The following is a 15,611-nucleotide window of genomic DNA, read 5'->3' on the forward strand; positions in this document are numbered from 1 at the left end:
GTTCGTGCCGTACAGATGGTGGTTCTTCACACTCCCGTTTCCGTGGACTTTCTTAAAGTCTCCTTCCAAAAAACTAAGGGGTTTCAGCTTTATATTGTCTTACCGTGCGCCCACTGTAGTATTATATGCCCGTATCATACTACCATTTACTCCTACTTTTCACACCTTTAAGACCGCTTGTCGTCACTGACATTATCACCTTTCCCACGTTAACACAGGAGGGTAAAGCTGTCTGAGCACAGGACCGTCAGTTCAAGAAGTGATCACATAACAGGTGATACTTTTCTAGGTCCATAGACATGTTATATTGCCATATATGTGATACACAAGATTACCAACGCTTTACTCCAGCTCAGCGTCTTAAGTAGCCGTCAGTCGGGACGGTATTTCTACAGAACGATAGCGGTAATTCGTCCTTCATGTTTACACTTTGTATGACGACACAGAAAAGTGGTTCAGGCGTTTCTTACTGTTTAAAATCAGGGCGATTAACACCTACTGTAACACCATACCGTCGGTGACTGCATCATAGAAGTTGTTTTTTCCATTTTTCTAAAATTGACCATGACCTCCCGGACATGTAAGAGATGTTGGATAGTAGTTGGCCTTGGTCTTTATGGCGTGTCCCTTACAAATGCGCCATGCAGGATAACCGCTTATCTTACAGGTGTACGTGCAAAAACGGAGAGAAAATTAAGACACGGGAGCCATTTGAACTTGAAGATGTCTGTATCCTGACTCTTGGTTCTAGTCCAACTTTTTATAACCGTGGGCGTACCTATTTCTCAGAAAAAGTTACTCTAGCTATTACCTTGAATCATTCCACTTTCTAAGAAGTGGGTAACTCTGGAAATACGTACTCATATGTTTTCACATTACGGTAGGATATAGCTTTGAACTTAGTCTACTTTGTAGGTAACAACAAACTGAAGTTATCCCCTCAAAACTGCAGGGACTCTGGTAAAGATGAAGCTATGGACAATTAGGTCAATAAGAAATGTATGTTGGTCAGCTTTACATTCATATCTGATGCACTGATGCTGCAATTTCCCTCCCTGAATATAGGGGGAGGGCAACTTGTAAAGGTGCGTATGCACCTGTTTTGCCCTCCCTTTCACTTTGTGAAAAATCGAAATAAACAAATAAACAAATTGGCATGCAACGCTGTAGGGTTGACTTGCTGTTTAAGGAAACTTACTCTCTGCATTGTCTTCATCTTATAACCCTGTCAAACATAGCCGAATATGGCCTCCCGAACACTGCCGTACTCCACCTACATGGTTAGAACTGAGTAGGTGGGGAGCAAGGTTGACTGGTGGCTGTCTGATGTTCCTGAGTAGGTCAGCAGAGTTCAGGGTCAAATTTCAACTCACTTAACTCGATTCGTATCAAACAGCAGGCGTGGCATAATTCTGATCAGACTACTCACGATCTTCAGTAAACTTTGGTTGGTTGGTTGGTTGGTTGGTTGGTTGGTTGGTTGGTTGGTTGGTTGGTTGGTTGGTTGGTTGGTTGGTTGGTTGGTTGGTTGGTTGGACATAACAGTCCCTTGAAGCATGTACCACGGTGCATGTACACGCCTAGTCGGTCCACAGGTTAAGCAGTCGCTTCCGATCCTGTCGCTGAAGAATTTTTCTGCATTTATTAACTTAAGGTTAAGGTTGCTTCATCAAACTGAAATTCGTTACCTCTTGATCTTTTTTTTTAAGTCCCGTCAGAAGTTTTCTTTTTGTCGGCGCCACTTAGTAACGCTATGGCAATGTTTATCTGCACTGTCGCATAGCAAGACGTTAATCTAACTCACAACTATCTGTACATTAAATCCTTAAAAAGGCCTCAATCAATTAACTTTAAGCCCATAACATCAAAGTTAAAACTATCTATAAGGTCATGGAATCATGGTATTCAACTTCATCCTTTTGATGACCTTTGATGTTCACGGGTTCTTCATGAGACTAAAGAAACGCCATGCTGTCTCATAATCCACTTCTACCTTTTAAACTCTGGTATTACGTGCGTATAGTTAAGATCACATAATCTAGACTATGATTAAGGGCAATTTTGTCTGATTCTCGAACGAAGCACATGGGCATTATGTGAAAGGTGGGGTTGGCGTCCCCTTTTTTTTCAAAGTTTGTGCTGGAGTAAATATGTAAAGTATACCAGAGGTTGTTTTCTTTTAACAAAAGAGTTGTGTTGTCGCCAAGGGCTCCAGGAGTTCACTATACATCTTCAGTATATCTGATATTTGTCGTAACGTTTACCGGAATTGCTGCCTTTCCCAACGCTACTTTCACGGATGATTCCATGATCTCTCAACATCTGGCCATAGAAACGAGTTTTCCATTATCACCGTATTCATGTCTGTAAATAAAAAAAACACTCATTAAGGTCGACCAATGGCGCATTCAAATCGGCAGATTTCTCATCAGAATTTTTTTCTCAAAACCATCTCATCTGGGTTTGACTACATAATCCTTGTGACGTAATGCAAGTTATGCTTTAAAACAGCCCAGATCTGTTGTGGCCGTTTCTGGGAAACATTTCCTTATGGCAGATCAAAGTCAACGTGACATCTGGGAGCCCAGGTGGGTACAAATAGCGGTCCCTGTTCGGCTTTTGCCTTACTAACTTTCCGACTTGTAGAAGAGAGACACGGACACTCGTCGCCCAGCAGAATGATCATCGCTCTCCTTTACGTCTTGTTTCTTGCTAGAAGCATGACTGCGGGACTAGTGCTGACCGGGGTGAGTTTTACTGTGTATTCAGAGTTACATGTAAAATGGATTTATGAATTTAATGAGTGCACCTTTGGAGTTCTCGGGCAGGCGACGAGTATGCCAGGGAAGTCACTTTTTACATGGTTAGCTTCCAATATTGCAAGTTTCAAACTATGCCGTACACTTGTTACCTACTTATTACGTGAAGATTCCTCAAGTTGTTACCCACTTACTCATACACAGGCTGGACAGTTTTTATTGAGAAAAACACTGGTTACAATGATAGAGGCTCGTTTTCCGGCAATGGAAATATGTTTTCATTTGTCTTCAAAGCGACAAGCCTAAAATGCCTTTCAGAAATCCTTACAGTATCTACATGTTTATAAAAACCTAGCATCTGCGCGGCTAAGACTGTCATTGTTTCTCTGCAGGCTTGTGTGACTGACACGGACTGTATGGGTGCCCGTGGAGAGGGCTGGTGCTGTGCGAAGTGGAACCCGGGGTCTACCCTGTCGGTGTGTAAGAAGCTGGGGGTAGTCAACGACATATGCCACACGACGGGCAGCACTGTCCCCTATCCATTCGACGGCATTCGGTAGGTTCAGCGCTGTCCAGTAAACTTTCTCATTTTGCTTGTTAAAAATATGCCAGGGATTTGTCTACCTCTACCATACAGTTGACAAGGGGGTGAATGTCCACGTCGATGTTTCAACACAAAGCTATCTGATTTTAGCTTCTCTAGATCTGTAATAATGTTTGTCCGACGAATTCGAATTCTCAGAATTGCATGTGAGCAATGACCTTTTCCTGGAGAATATCTGAGACTTTAAATTCATTATACATACTTTTCAGACGTGAAATTTGCATAACATAACAAAAAGAATATTACTACAATGTACTAGTAATCAGATTAGCCATACTGCACCGTTATGCTGGAGTCAAAATTCTAAGGCGGGGCCCGGTCGGGCTGTTTGAAAAAATTATTTTCATCTTTTAAATGTTTTGTGTGTTTCGTTTTTTTTATCGTACTTTTTGTTCCCGCAAACTGCCCGGCGGAGCCCCGGCTTGGAAATGTGACTCCAGCATTCTTCGTAACCATTAGCCTGTGCCAGGCCGCGGTAATGGTCAGCGGACACTTCAAAACTGCCGTATCAAAAAATTAAAGTGTTCGAGGGATCAGCTCTCTCCTTTTAATAGCTTCGTGACGCTTTTGCTCAAATTTAAGTCTTAAGGCGTTTCCTGTTGTTATTCTGAACAGGGTTGAAACAATGTCTTTGTGCTCCCAGGAGGTGCCGGTGGTGTACGCATAAGATTAAAACGTTACCTTAATATTACATTTGATGTATATATCTAATGAAAGATTTTGAAATGTTTTTCTCCAGGCAATTCTGGCGCTGTCCGTGCGGGGACAGCCTGGAGTGTGTCCCGATCACGTCAGAGACCAGCATCGGGCGGTGCGGGACCGGCGAGTCCGGCGAGGCTGTCTCCAAGCGCGGGGACCTTGACTCGCTGTACGACGGACTGGGTCGACTCGTCTTCGACAGCGAATTTGAAATGGCCGGTCTCAGTCGATAAGGCAGGCAAAAATAGCGCTACAACGACGCCTCCCAGCGATTACAATATGAGTTGCAACAGATACGCTCCTTTGCAGTCGATATGAACGTCATGAAATGGAAGTTTCAGTCATGACAGGTGAAATGGTTGATAAAGGCTTGACTGCTGGCAGCAAGTAGTAATGAAGTATGCACAGATTTGCACAGGTGATTTGGCAGATATGAGAATTAATGGCTCTCTAATTCAATTAAAGATCCGGAATAATTCGCAGCAAATTTCCATATGGCGTGTGTGTTGTCATTACCCGGCTAATGCCTTTTGTGTGGGAAAACTACCTTCCTGCACCACCGTTAAATAAGTCCTTAATTGCATTATATTACCAAGTTTGACAGGATTACTTTAAGAAGTGGTTTGGCTGTGATAGGATTACTTTAAGAAGTTGTTTGGCTGCGGTTCCACGCGGTATACGCACACACAACATCGTCACATCAATCACAGGAGATATTCACCATGCTCCACTGATTTCATGTGCATATTACACATTTCATGGTGCGGAGTCGCAAGAAAATAATAAATTGCTACCCAATCTGGCGCTGCGTTTAAGCAAACGAAGTCACTGATATGAAACCTGTAACGACATGAACAGGAATATATGCTAGCCTCCACAAGGCCTTTTTAAGCGGTTGTGGATAGTAGAACTCAGAAGGGACAATTGATCATGAGAGTGAGCCCGCGGTAAGGGTAATTTTCTCTTGGACTGCGTGAGTAAATGAAACCCTGGTGGCCAAACTCCCCCCGGTGATAACGGCCAACCCCCCCCCTTCCCCGTCTGTTGGAGACTAAAGAAGCGCCGACAGGCGTTAAAGGCATCCAATGCAATTTCACGGTGGCAAAACTGGATTTTCAAAGTCAATTTTCTGGTCATTCTTTTGATTTAGTAAGGTGAATCAATCCCATAGCATATGATTTAAAAAATTCGATGTCGCATCGAGAACATTTTTTGCTGCCCTGAAATTGCATCGGATGCCCTTAAGACGCTAACATGTACACGCCGTGAGCTTTAACCATTTGTGACGGAGAAGATCAAAGGTTCTTTGAACTCAGAACTCGACTCTCCTGTCGCACCCGCTCGTGGTAATTGCTCTGGTGGGAGTAACAGATCCCTCTCGGCATTTCTTTACAAACAAAATGAGGCTGCAGCTGGGTTGTCGCCGAGCTCTAGCTGACAAACAGGGAATCGTAATGAGAACTGGTCTGACACCTTTCGTGGCACTTGTAGCAATTTTCATTACAATGACTCAGTCATCCATCACTGTAATTCACCAATATCAATAATTATGCAGATTTATGGTCCCCGTCTTTCTTTCCCCGTGCCAACTCCTTTTAGACTCATCTGACGAAAGCTGCGCCCGTCCGTTCTTTTTGAAGCATTGGCACACTGCGCACGCGCCACCGATAACTCCATACCTCGCACGTATATGGCTATACATAATCCACGGTTTCAACAAACTACAGACTGCGGACTCATCAAAATTGCAATATATAATATTTAGGATCAGAATTCGTCCTGGAAATTATTGGGAGGGGTTGGGCCAACGGTATGTAGAATAACGATTCAGATTTCTTCGTGTCATATTGATCTATGGAAATATACAATGATTCCCATTCGTAATTAAAAAGCTACTTGATATCAAAATTGTGATTTCCAGAAGGTCGGATTGCATGTAGCTTGTGTCACGTAGGCTTTATATATGGTACTATATTGCTGTAATGATTTTTCCAACAGCGATGTCGAGTATTTGTACTTAATAAGGCATGTCTCTCAGGGTTCGTATTTTCCGTGGTCCTGTTTCAGGCAACATGGATGGATGTATTGTTTGTGCCTTTATTTATGCTCGAAAATATAGATTACCCCATTCGGCTATTTAGGCAGAGAAATTGTGCGGTATTTATCTGCTATTCGGCCATTTTGGTCGATGTATGGTCATATATTCCAGTAGTGCTTGTGTCATGCCTCATTTCTCAAGCTGAACATTGTCTATTGAAACGGATGTACCAAATTGATTTTATTAGAAGACTAAAAATCGGGTGGAATCGGTGTATATTTCTTACAAGCCCCACCCTGCTCACCCCTCTGTTGAGGAATGGTAAATGCCGGAGGTTTAATCGTGTCGTGCCGTACCTTGAGGAGAGTCGTGTCCACAGCATCTGTAGCTGTAGTTTCGTCAAGATTAACTCTCTCCGTAGCCGGCATTTCCAAAACATTTATGGTCCAATTGCCTAGTATAAATCCTCATACACCGCTCTGGCAGTAATTGCAGCGATCTTTGAAGGCGGTGCATCACACTTATCGAGTATCAAATTCGCATTACTGTTCAAGAGTGCGCCCGCAAATTCGATCCAAGGAAAGTTACCGGACAATTTATTTGCTATTCCGCGCCGTGTAGAATAGCCCCTCCCTCCGGGTTATCTTGGCATTTCGCGCACGTCGCTCCCGTAGAGTCCGTCAGAAACAGGTGTTTTTCCCTGATCCCGGCCCGGCGTCAGACGACAGCGCGCCCAGGCGGCGGGAAGGCTGACTCCCGGCGCCGCTACTGGAACCAGGCAGGGACAGGTGAGATTTTCATCCGGGTTTAACGATATTGCACTGATTCACATTCTTATGGCAAATATTGCAGTATAAATATTGGCTGATTGGAGATTTCGACCAAATAAAAGGCCTGATTTGTAGACCTGTAGTATGACGGTGTACAGTAACAGTGTTTTGCAGACCATTACTACCGTTTGGAGATGAATATAACATCGCTATTTCATGCTGGCATTTCGTGATGAGAAATCCCAATCCTGGCAATACCCTACTTCATAACAATATAAAAAATCAGTGTGAAAATAAAATTCCTTATGTATTTAGCTTCTCTGTAGTTACGAATGATTGTATTGCTCCTATCTAGGCCGCAAGACGAAAAAATATTAACAGAATGTACGCCTCCAGAATATATTTAGCATAGTGCAGCACTGTGTTTGTTTTTCATTCTAAACATATGGCCTCTCTTTATTCCATGTTCAGTCTGTTGTTGTTGTTTTTTTTTGGGGGGGGAGGTCTTCTTCAATTCCCGAAATGCCTCCATGTAAATCCCAAGGCTCGAAAAGAATACATCAGTTACGTCCCAATGTTTTGTGACTTGCATGGTTTTTGACTGTATGACTCGTCTATGCTGAAACTCGATACCCACAAAAATCATAAATATCTAGCGCAAAGGGTTATAGCAGCCGACCGTACAACTGTAATGTCTGGACAGAGTGTTGATTTAATGGGTATGTCTGACATTAAAACACCTGGCTCTGACAGGCAGCGTGTGTTATAGTCGATAATTGGCGAGCTGTATACTCGGTTATATCCACTGGACTGATGCATAAGCCGGGATGACGCTAACTCTGGCGGGACACTGGCATGTTGTCCTTGGCCTCAGTGACCTTCTCATTTCAGACGGAGAAGGGACGTTGGGGGGGGGGAGTGGAGGTGGAATGTATATGTAAAACGTATGAATGGCTAGGCCGAGAAACAACATTCTACACGATATTTCTGAAAGTCTCCACTGTACATATCTCTCAGTTCCGCCAGCGCAGACCGGTTTACAGATTAATCCCGTTGATGCCATGCCAACGCCTTGAACCTATTCTTAAGCTAGGTGTGGCAGGTAGATTGTCTACAAGTCTGCGCCTGATCTCCGGCAAGGCGGTGTTATGTACATGTATGAGCGGAGAAATTTTCCGTTGCTCCGGGGGATCTGAAAATGTCAAACGTCCCAGACTTTTCATCCATAGCACCGGCCAATCATGTGGCGGATAACCAGTTTGAATACCATTGAAAGAGGTTGACCACCTCTTGTGTAATATTCTTTAGGCCACAGCAAATAATTTTTATGGATGACATCAAAGCGCACATTAATTTTTTGCCTGACTTTGGAACAAGAAATTCTGTTTCTACATGCCAAAAATGGGCAAAGATGTCTGTTGCCATGCCGGAAGGCGAATGGCAGAAAACTAAGAAGAGAGGAGATCTAGACAATACAATGCTCTGATTTAATGTTTTGTCTTTAAAGTAACTTTGATGCAGTGATGTATATCATTCATAGTGTGATCGGGGCTGTGTATATGTGATGTAAGTTGTTTCAGTGAGAAATGGATGTTGTAATAGTTGGCAGTAAACTTCGCACAATATATGTATCATTTCTTGTTTAACAAGGTTTATGATGTAAAAATTTGAAAATGTAGAAACCTTGTTTTTTTGGCCCGCCTTGTTTTTTTTTCGCCCTATCGCATTACATTTGGAGTCTGCGGAGGATGTCATCAATAAAATTTACTTGCTGTGGCCTTATTACGAAAGGGTCTTTATATTTCCTTATTGCCTATAGTAACCAACAAGAAAGGTTGTAATCCGACAACGAAGGCTCTTCGATTACACTTAAACCTACTGTTTTGTTATTGGTACTTGGAATTTTGGAAATTTGATTTATTGGATTTGAACAAATTTTGTCTCAGTTTGTATCATAACACAATATTACTGTAACATTTGCATAGACTCATATCAAAGGTTTGTTACAAATATCTGTTTTATACTCTATAAATACCTATAAATGGCATTGCACATTTCTAGAATTTTCTGTGGTACTGCCTGGGACTAGGTTATGTTCCTGATGACCTTTGATTGGCCAATCAGCGTTAACGTTATTTGATATGTTGTCCGGGTCAGAGTGCGCTCCAGAGGTGCGAACAAAGTCATGAAATATCAGGGCGGATATGACCCCGGGATAGCGAAGGGTATGAATTAACGTGCGGCTTTCAGGTGATGTTACGTTCATCTGACTAATTGTACAATTGAACCCTCTCATTGATTTGGCAATTTACTCTTATTTAGGATGACATGGCAGTCATTACGTTTAGATGAGTGGAAAATTACGTTCGGAGACTAAAGTGGATGGTTTAGTGCGTTTGAATAAAAATTGGTCTTGAGAAACCTTTTAGGGCCCGGCCTCATCCGTCGTGCGATCATTGTACGATCGATCGCAAACTGAGGTCATTCTTGGTATATTCGTGCTTGTGTCGTCTGCAAACTTCAGCTTTCTTCTTACGAACAAGGCTGCCTTAGATTCTTTCCTGTTTGTTCTGTCACAGACGTCTCGAAAATCCGACGGCATGAAAACCATACGACGGCATACGACGGCTGTGATGGCTTCGTATGCTACATTCAAACCGGATCTGATGCAAAGAAACGACCCGATTTTCTCGAGAATAAATCTCGTTTGAATACAAGTAATATAATAAGAGTTTAAGAGTAAAATAATAGGTACCTATTTACAACGTCCTACACCATTATAAACGGCACATCTGGAGACAAAAACGCACGTAGTTGTTCACCAATTGGTACATTAGTCTGTTCCGTTTTCTACATGGAAATTTTAAAGTCGTCTAAGATGTTCTTGAGAGTGCCGTGGGGTTTATTTAATTATAATGTGCTTGAGGCAAATCTATTAGACTAAGTACAATGCGGCTTCGGGACGGCTCTCTTGTCAAAGCACACTGGGTCACCTCTACTCTTCTTGAAGGTGTGTGATAAAAAAATACACCAGACATGTGTGATCACAATGTCCACACTGGTGCCTGGTACCTGGTACATTTTGTCTGTTTATTATCAGCTACTGAATTCATAATGGAAGAGCCCACATGATGTAGAGGGACCGAAAACACTGTTACCCCCTTAGAATTTTGAAGTGCAGCAAAAGGAGAAAAGTTCCTGAGATTGGCGTTTACTCCCTCACACATGATCCAAATTTTAGTTGTAGCCTGTCGAACATAGTCTTATTTAGACCGTGATTAAGACCTGTGTGATTGACCCCTATTATGCATGAAAATCGATATGTCTGGCGTACAGAGATAGGCGAGGAAATCACACACAGCCTCAGAAAGAGAATCAATCAGCTTACAAAAGCTAGCGGGTTATTTAATGCCATAATACCATTACGTCACGGGCCGACGCGTTATTGTTTTCAGTCAAGGTGAAGCTATCAATCTAAGAAGAAATTTGTTCTTCCGAGAAGACATTTTTTGTCATTTCTGTCAATACGATCCGAATTAAGTTCAACAGCTTGTTAAGTTTCCGCAGTAAGCCGGGCATCGATCGGAAAACGTAAGAAAAGAAACCAGCTGACGTTGAAGCCGACGCATCTATATGCCAGGCATGTATTTTTCATGCTTTCGTCTCCCGCCCACAGGCACTGGATGACCTTCCAATTTCCTGTGGAAAGATGAAGACGACAGAGATCTATCTTCTTGTCTAATTTTCACACGTGAGTTCACATGTCTTCAAAGCCATACTTTGTGACACGAAGATGAGGAAATGATAAGGGACTCTACCGGTATCTTATAATATAAGGCCATTAAAGACGCATCATTGAGTTCTGGTTACAACTCAAAATTACCCATCCCATTACTATTTGCAATCACATTTGCACCCCCCCCTCCCATTCAATATGTGTCTCGTAACGAGTCATATATCGAAGCAGTCCAAAGGAGCAAATGTTCTTCCTTTTTACTGTTTGACTGTCTTCAGAGAAACAGAACCACCGGTGCATAAAGTATGTCAAAGTTGTGCTGATTTCGTCACTTGTTGCACACAAAGAACAAGGCAACCCTGAAAAATCAGCGCCACGTTTGTTTGTGGAGCAGTTTCCTGCCTCTCCTGCCTAATACCTGTTCCGATGCAATTCGTTTTTCATGCTAGAAATAAACATGCTTTGAAAACTCAGCCTATAGGCACAATCTGAGCCAAACACAGAGAAGATCATACATATAAAAATGGAAAAATGACGGTTGCTGTCATAGGTGCTGAAATAGCTGTTGTTATAAATGGATGCTGCATGAACGAAGCCGCACTGTTTTGTTTGTTTCATATAACTAATACAATGACGTTCCATCGTATTAGCACAACACATCATACAGACCAACTTGCACCTAATCACTAATCACTTATACATAAACCCTCCAAGACTTATCTTCAATCTCTCATATTCACGCCTCGAGCTTCTTATGTGTTTCTTAAAAGTCCCCCATTCCCCCTGCTATGAGCAAAATTGCGCACCTCTTAGGAGCGAAAATCCTTTTTCCGTCGTATGTGATTTGATGTGTGCAGCTGTTAAGCAATCTCTATAAATAACTTGTTTTTCACGGGAAAACGCATAATTGCATACATCAGTCAATTATCTTCGCTCTAAGATCAATGCCGTGATTTCTGTAGTTATGATGCAGTCTTGTCGATCAAGAAAGTGGTAGGAAATGAAGGATTGCTTTATCAACCGTTCAGAAACATCATATAATGGCGTGTCAAGATAGAATACGGCTATGTTAGTTGCCCAACACAGGTACAGGAGTCAGATCATATTTGCTTCTCTTGTTACCTACTAGTATTCAGGCATAATAGCATTTCAGTTACGTATTGGTGCGTATGCATATGATTAAAAACGCTGTATATATGTTCATTCAATGTTCATATCCATCGCAAAATAGATTTCTCCCACATTGTTTGATATTAGGAGCTACCCAATTGAAGTCGATATAAGTAGAAAAATACATTTCTGTTTCATGTCTACATCATCCATCATAAGCTACCATTATTTTGCCAGGAAACATGTAGTCGCTAGGAAGGCGACAAGGCTATCATTACGCTGTACGGCTTTTAAGCGCTTCACCCAGAAGCCCGCGGAAGCGTAAACCGGAAACAGTAGATTACAAGCTAACAGAAACATTACCGAAAAGACACGACAGCTGTTGCTGAATTTGTGGGTGTACCGGCTGAAGCAGCCAACTAACGAATGGCTTTTCACCTCACTATCGTCATGAGTTACGCACAAGGAAATGCTGCTCTCTGTTTTTAAATTGCGAAAAGGTTGACCCTTACCCAAACGAACGGGGATTATAGTGCCGCCAATCAAGCAACCTTCGTACGGAGGACGGGTAATTTCTGTCACATCATAGGTCACTTTTGTAATCCCGCTTGACGTTTCACGCTAATCTCTTGATGGATTCTTCATACAAAAAGTTCAAGTGAGGAAGATTAATGGCCACCTGTGCACCAGCCATGCAGAATTTCGTATGTGCGTTGTTGGCAGCTCTAATATACTGCCGTCTAGTTATCTAGCGTCATCTCATAGGCGGAAAACTCATTATTGCGATGCCAATCGTGTACAACAAATGCTTTATTATCTATATCATGATTTCCATGATACACATTGAAGAATGTCCAAACATATCACAATTATTCCGTGGGTGTTGACAGAAGGTTGTTCAATGAAAGCGGTACCTACTGTAAACGCCGCTCGTCTTTCATAACAAAAATATGAAAAAAGAACTGCTGTGGACTCAAGCAAGTGTATCTGACGTCCGTTGTCACCCCTATGAATTCAAGTGGCAAAATGTTTGAGAAACAATAAGTAAAAGTAAATCTGGTTTAAATTTGTACAGATCTACTTCTGCAAATGTACAAAGTTTCACTATTGTGCAGTTGCAAGTACATCCTGAATCCCATAGCTCATAGAGATTTCCTAATGTCCTGTTGTAATGCTTAGGTCACAATTCAAGAAAGGGGCCCGCTCGGCGCGTGTTCGGCGTGTTTTTTGGCACTACCGAACGGGACCTGGACGGAGACCGGCGGGCTTCCCAACGGCTGCCGGCCTATTTTTGGCCCCGCGCGGTCGCCGAATCGATTTTAACTCAGAGTTAAAAACACTTCGGGCCCCGTTCGGCGAAATACGCCGAAGCGACGCCGTAACCTCACTGCCCGGGACCCGTCGGGCGGCCGAACAGGCACCTGCCTAAGATTATGACGTCACATGTGCTGATCAGTGCATCAGATGGTCAGGAAAAGGGGGTTATAGGGAGCATATATAAACTCCTGCCTCAGACTACGTCGCACAGTTCACCACGTGTGTGTTACATCGTGTACTTGTGTGTGTTACACCTTGTATTTGTGTGTCAGAATGTCGAAGGGCAAGGGAAAACAGCCGGCACGGCTCTCTTGCCAACTTCATAAAACAGATCATAACAGGAATAGAATGTGTCTGACATTATCTCTTGTTACATCATATGCCTTCGTAATAAAATGGAATCAGAAGTTATTGGCATTTATTTTCAGTCCAAATTTCAATAGAAGTAACGATATTCAGTGGTTTTATTGCTCAATAGCAAGGAGCTGCCACGGCACACTTCCTGCGTCACTGCTGAAGTACTTCCTGCGTCACTGTTGAAGTACTTTCGAAAGTAGGCCCTCGGTTACTTTTGCGACGCACCAGTTCTGCCTGCCTCTCTTCTTCAGCTACCAATGCCAAAAGACCTACATGTAGGTTGTCACCAATCTCAATCTCAGACGGGCTTGTAAGTTGTTTGCAGGTTGCACTGAACGCTGCATCGCCAACTTCAGTCTACTCTTTACTTGACGTGTACTCTTTACTTGAAGTGAACGGTAGCAGGCAGTGCAGCGCTTATATATGTACCTGCTCAAAAACACGAGAGGAGCCCGTCGGGATCCCGCCAGGAACCCGCCAGGGACCTGACAGCTGCCCGGCCGAACTGTAAGAGCCGGTCGGCACCCTACCACACGCCGCACGGGTCAAGACGGGCGACTGACCGGGCACCGGACGGGTCCCTGACAGAAACCGGCCGCAAAAGTTTATGAATATTAATGAGAGCCGCCGGCCGGAGCACAAGCAGGCCCCGACAGGGAGCCGTAAAGGAACATTTAATTGTGACCCTGACAGTACGGCGCACGCTCGGCGTCATGACGCCGGCCGGCGTCTACGCCGAGGACATGCCGAACGGGCGCCGTTTCAAATGTGACCTAAGCATAACATGTGAACAAATGTGAATGCGTGCGTCAGTCCATATACGAATGTTGGGCCGACGAACCTTGTCATAACTTTTATGTATTGATTGTTAAAAACCTACCGGTACTTGTAATGGTGGACGACTAAGTGAGGTAACTACCATGGGGATAGAAACGTACTTTTCGATAAAATGGGGTCGGAGCCCTTCTTGGTTCGTGATGTTCACTAATGGCGGGCCATCTGTATTTGTTGTAGTCTGTCTTCATCAAGTGGTGGAGGCATCCGAAATGCTGTTATTAGCTTTCAAACTTTAAAATTAAACAGCTACATGGAGAACTTACTAGTCTTAAACGTTGTCCTATCAAGAACTAGTTCGCACAGTACATCATATACTAAACAACGTTTATTGTACATCAAATACATTATGTTCCTCTTCATACGAGAAAAATGTCAGCAGGGAATTACTGTTAAATGTTATATTCTCTACATAACAAGGTGGTAAGGGCCACTATCAGCTGGTGCCTTGAATTCTGAGGAGGCAACACGCGTTATCGCACCTACGCACAGCTGCGTGAGCTGATACCACAGTGTGCTATTATATCTGCCAGACCCCGAGAAATCTGGGAATCCTCACTTCGTTATGTACATATATTATCGCATGCAACGTTCAACTACATCGGCGTAGTGTTTTGTTCTCTTCGAAAATGTCGGAAGAATTTCCCGTCCAAATGACCGAAGGTCTGAAGACGTGAAATACCATTCTCATCTAATTCTCATTTAACGAATTTAGTTTTATTAGCAGACTAGATTTCCCTCTAGCTCCGTTTCCATCATCAGGCCTCTTGGTTCGAATTTGGAAGTATTCAGAAATCTTCCTGCGTCGGTTACTGAAACGAATTTACCCATCTTTATCTGGACAAATAAAACGTATTATCATATATCCGGGTGACGTTGACCAATCAGAAGGCTCCATTCCACATTCTTTATGTCGCCGTAATGTCACAAATAGAGTCAAAATCGGTATTTATTCATCCCAATCCATACATTAAACAAAATGAATAATAACCCGCATATGACCTCAGGTGACCCAATAGAACACAGCTCTACTTCTAAAAAATCCAAAAATAACTTGAGTTGTGTTCCGATGACCTCGGGTGACTCCCATAAGAACACCTGTTCCCTGCCTGTGACCCAGATAGAAGGCTATAGAACGTGAACCCCCCAGTGACCTCAGGTGACTCCAGATGGAACAAATATTCTATGTTCTATTCAGCATGTGCAAGGGGTAAATTGTACATTGTGTCACTCTTCACTGCATCAGTTTGGATAGGCTATCGTGTAAGCTATATGATAATAGCGTTAATGGCCCGCCCTTTCTCGGTGAATATGGTGTGATAAAGCCTTGTCAGTTGCTATAACCACCTCATAAAGCCACCTCGTTCGCTGCGCTCACTTGGTGGCT

At 43.0% G+C, this 15,611-nt stretch overlaps 1 protein-coding gene across 1 annotated transcript; it reads left to right on the forward strand.

The window, feature by feature from the left end:
* Positions 1–2,652: 2,652 nt before the first annotated feature.
* Positions 2,653–4,528, forward strand: LOC109462939 (prokineticin Bo8-like). The gene is made up of 3 exons (XM_019759567.1): positions 2,653–2,747; positions 3,152–3,315; positions 4,103–4,528. Exons 1-3 carry the CDS (start codon positions 2,679–2,681, stop codon positions 4,293–4,295), a joined length of 426 nt encoding a protein of 141 aa, XP_019615126.1. The 5' UTR covers positions 2,653–2,678; the 3' UTR covers positions 4,296–4,528.
* The last annotated feature ends 11,083 nt before the right edge of the window (positions 4,529–15,611 follow it).

The sequence above is a fragment of the Branchiostoma belcheri genome, unplaced genomic scaffold (genome assembly GCF_001625305.1).
Source record: "Branchiostoma belcheri isolate BF01 breed outbred unplaced genomic scaffold, Haploidv18h27 scaffold120, whole genome shotgun sequence".
Lineage (NCBI taxonomy): Eukaryota > Metazoa > Chordata > Leptocardii > Amphioxiformes > Branchiostomatidae > Branchiostoma > Branchiostoma belcheri.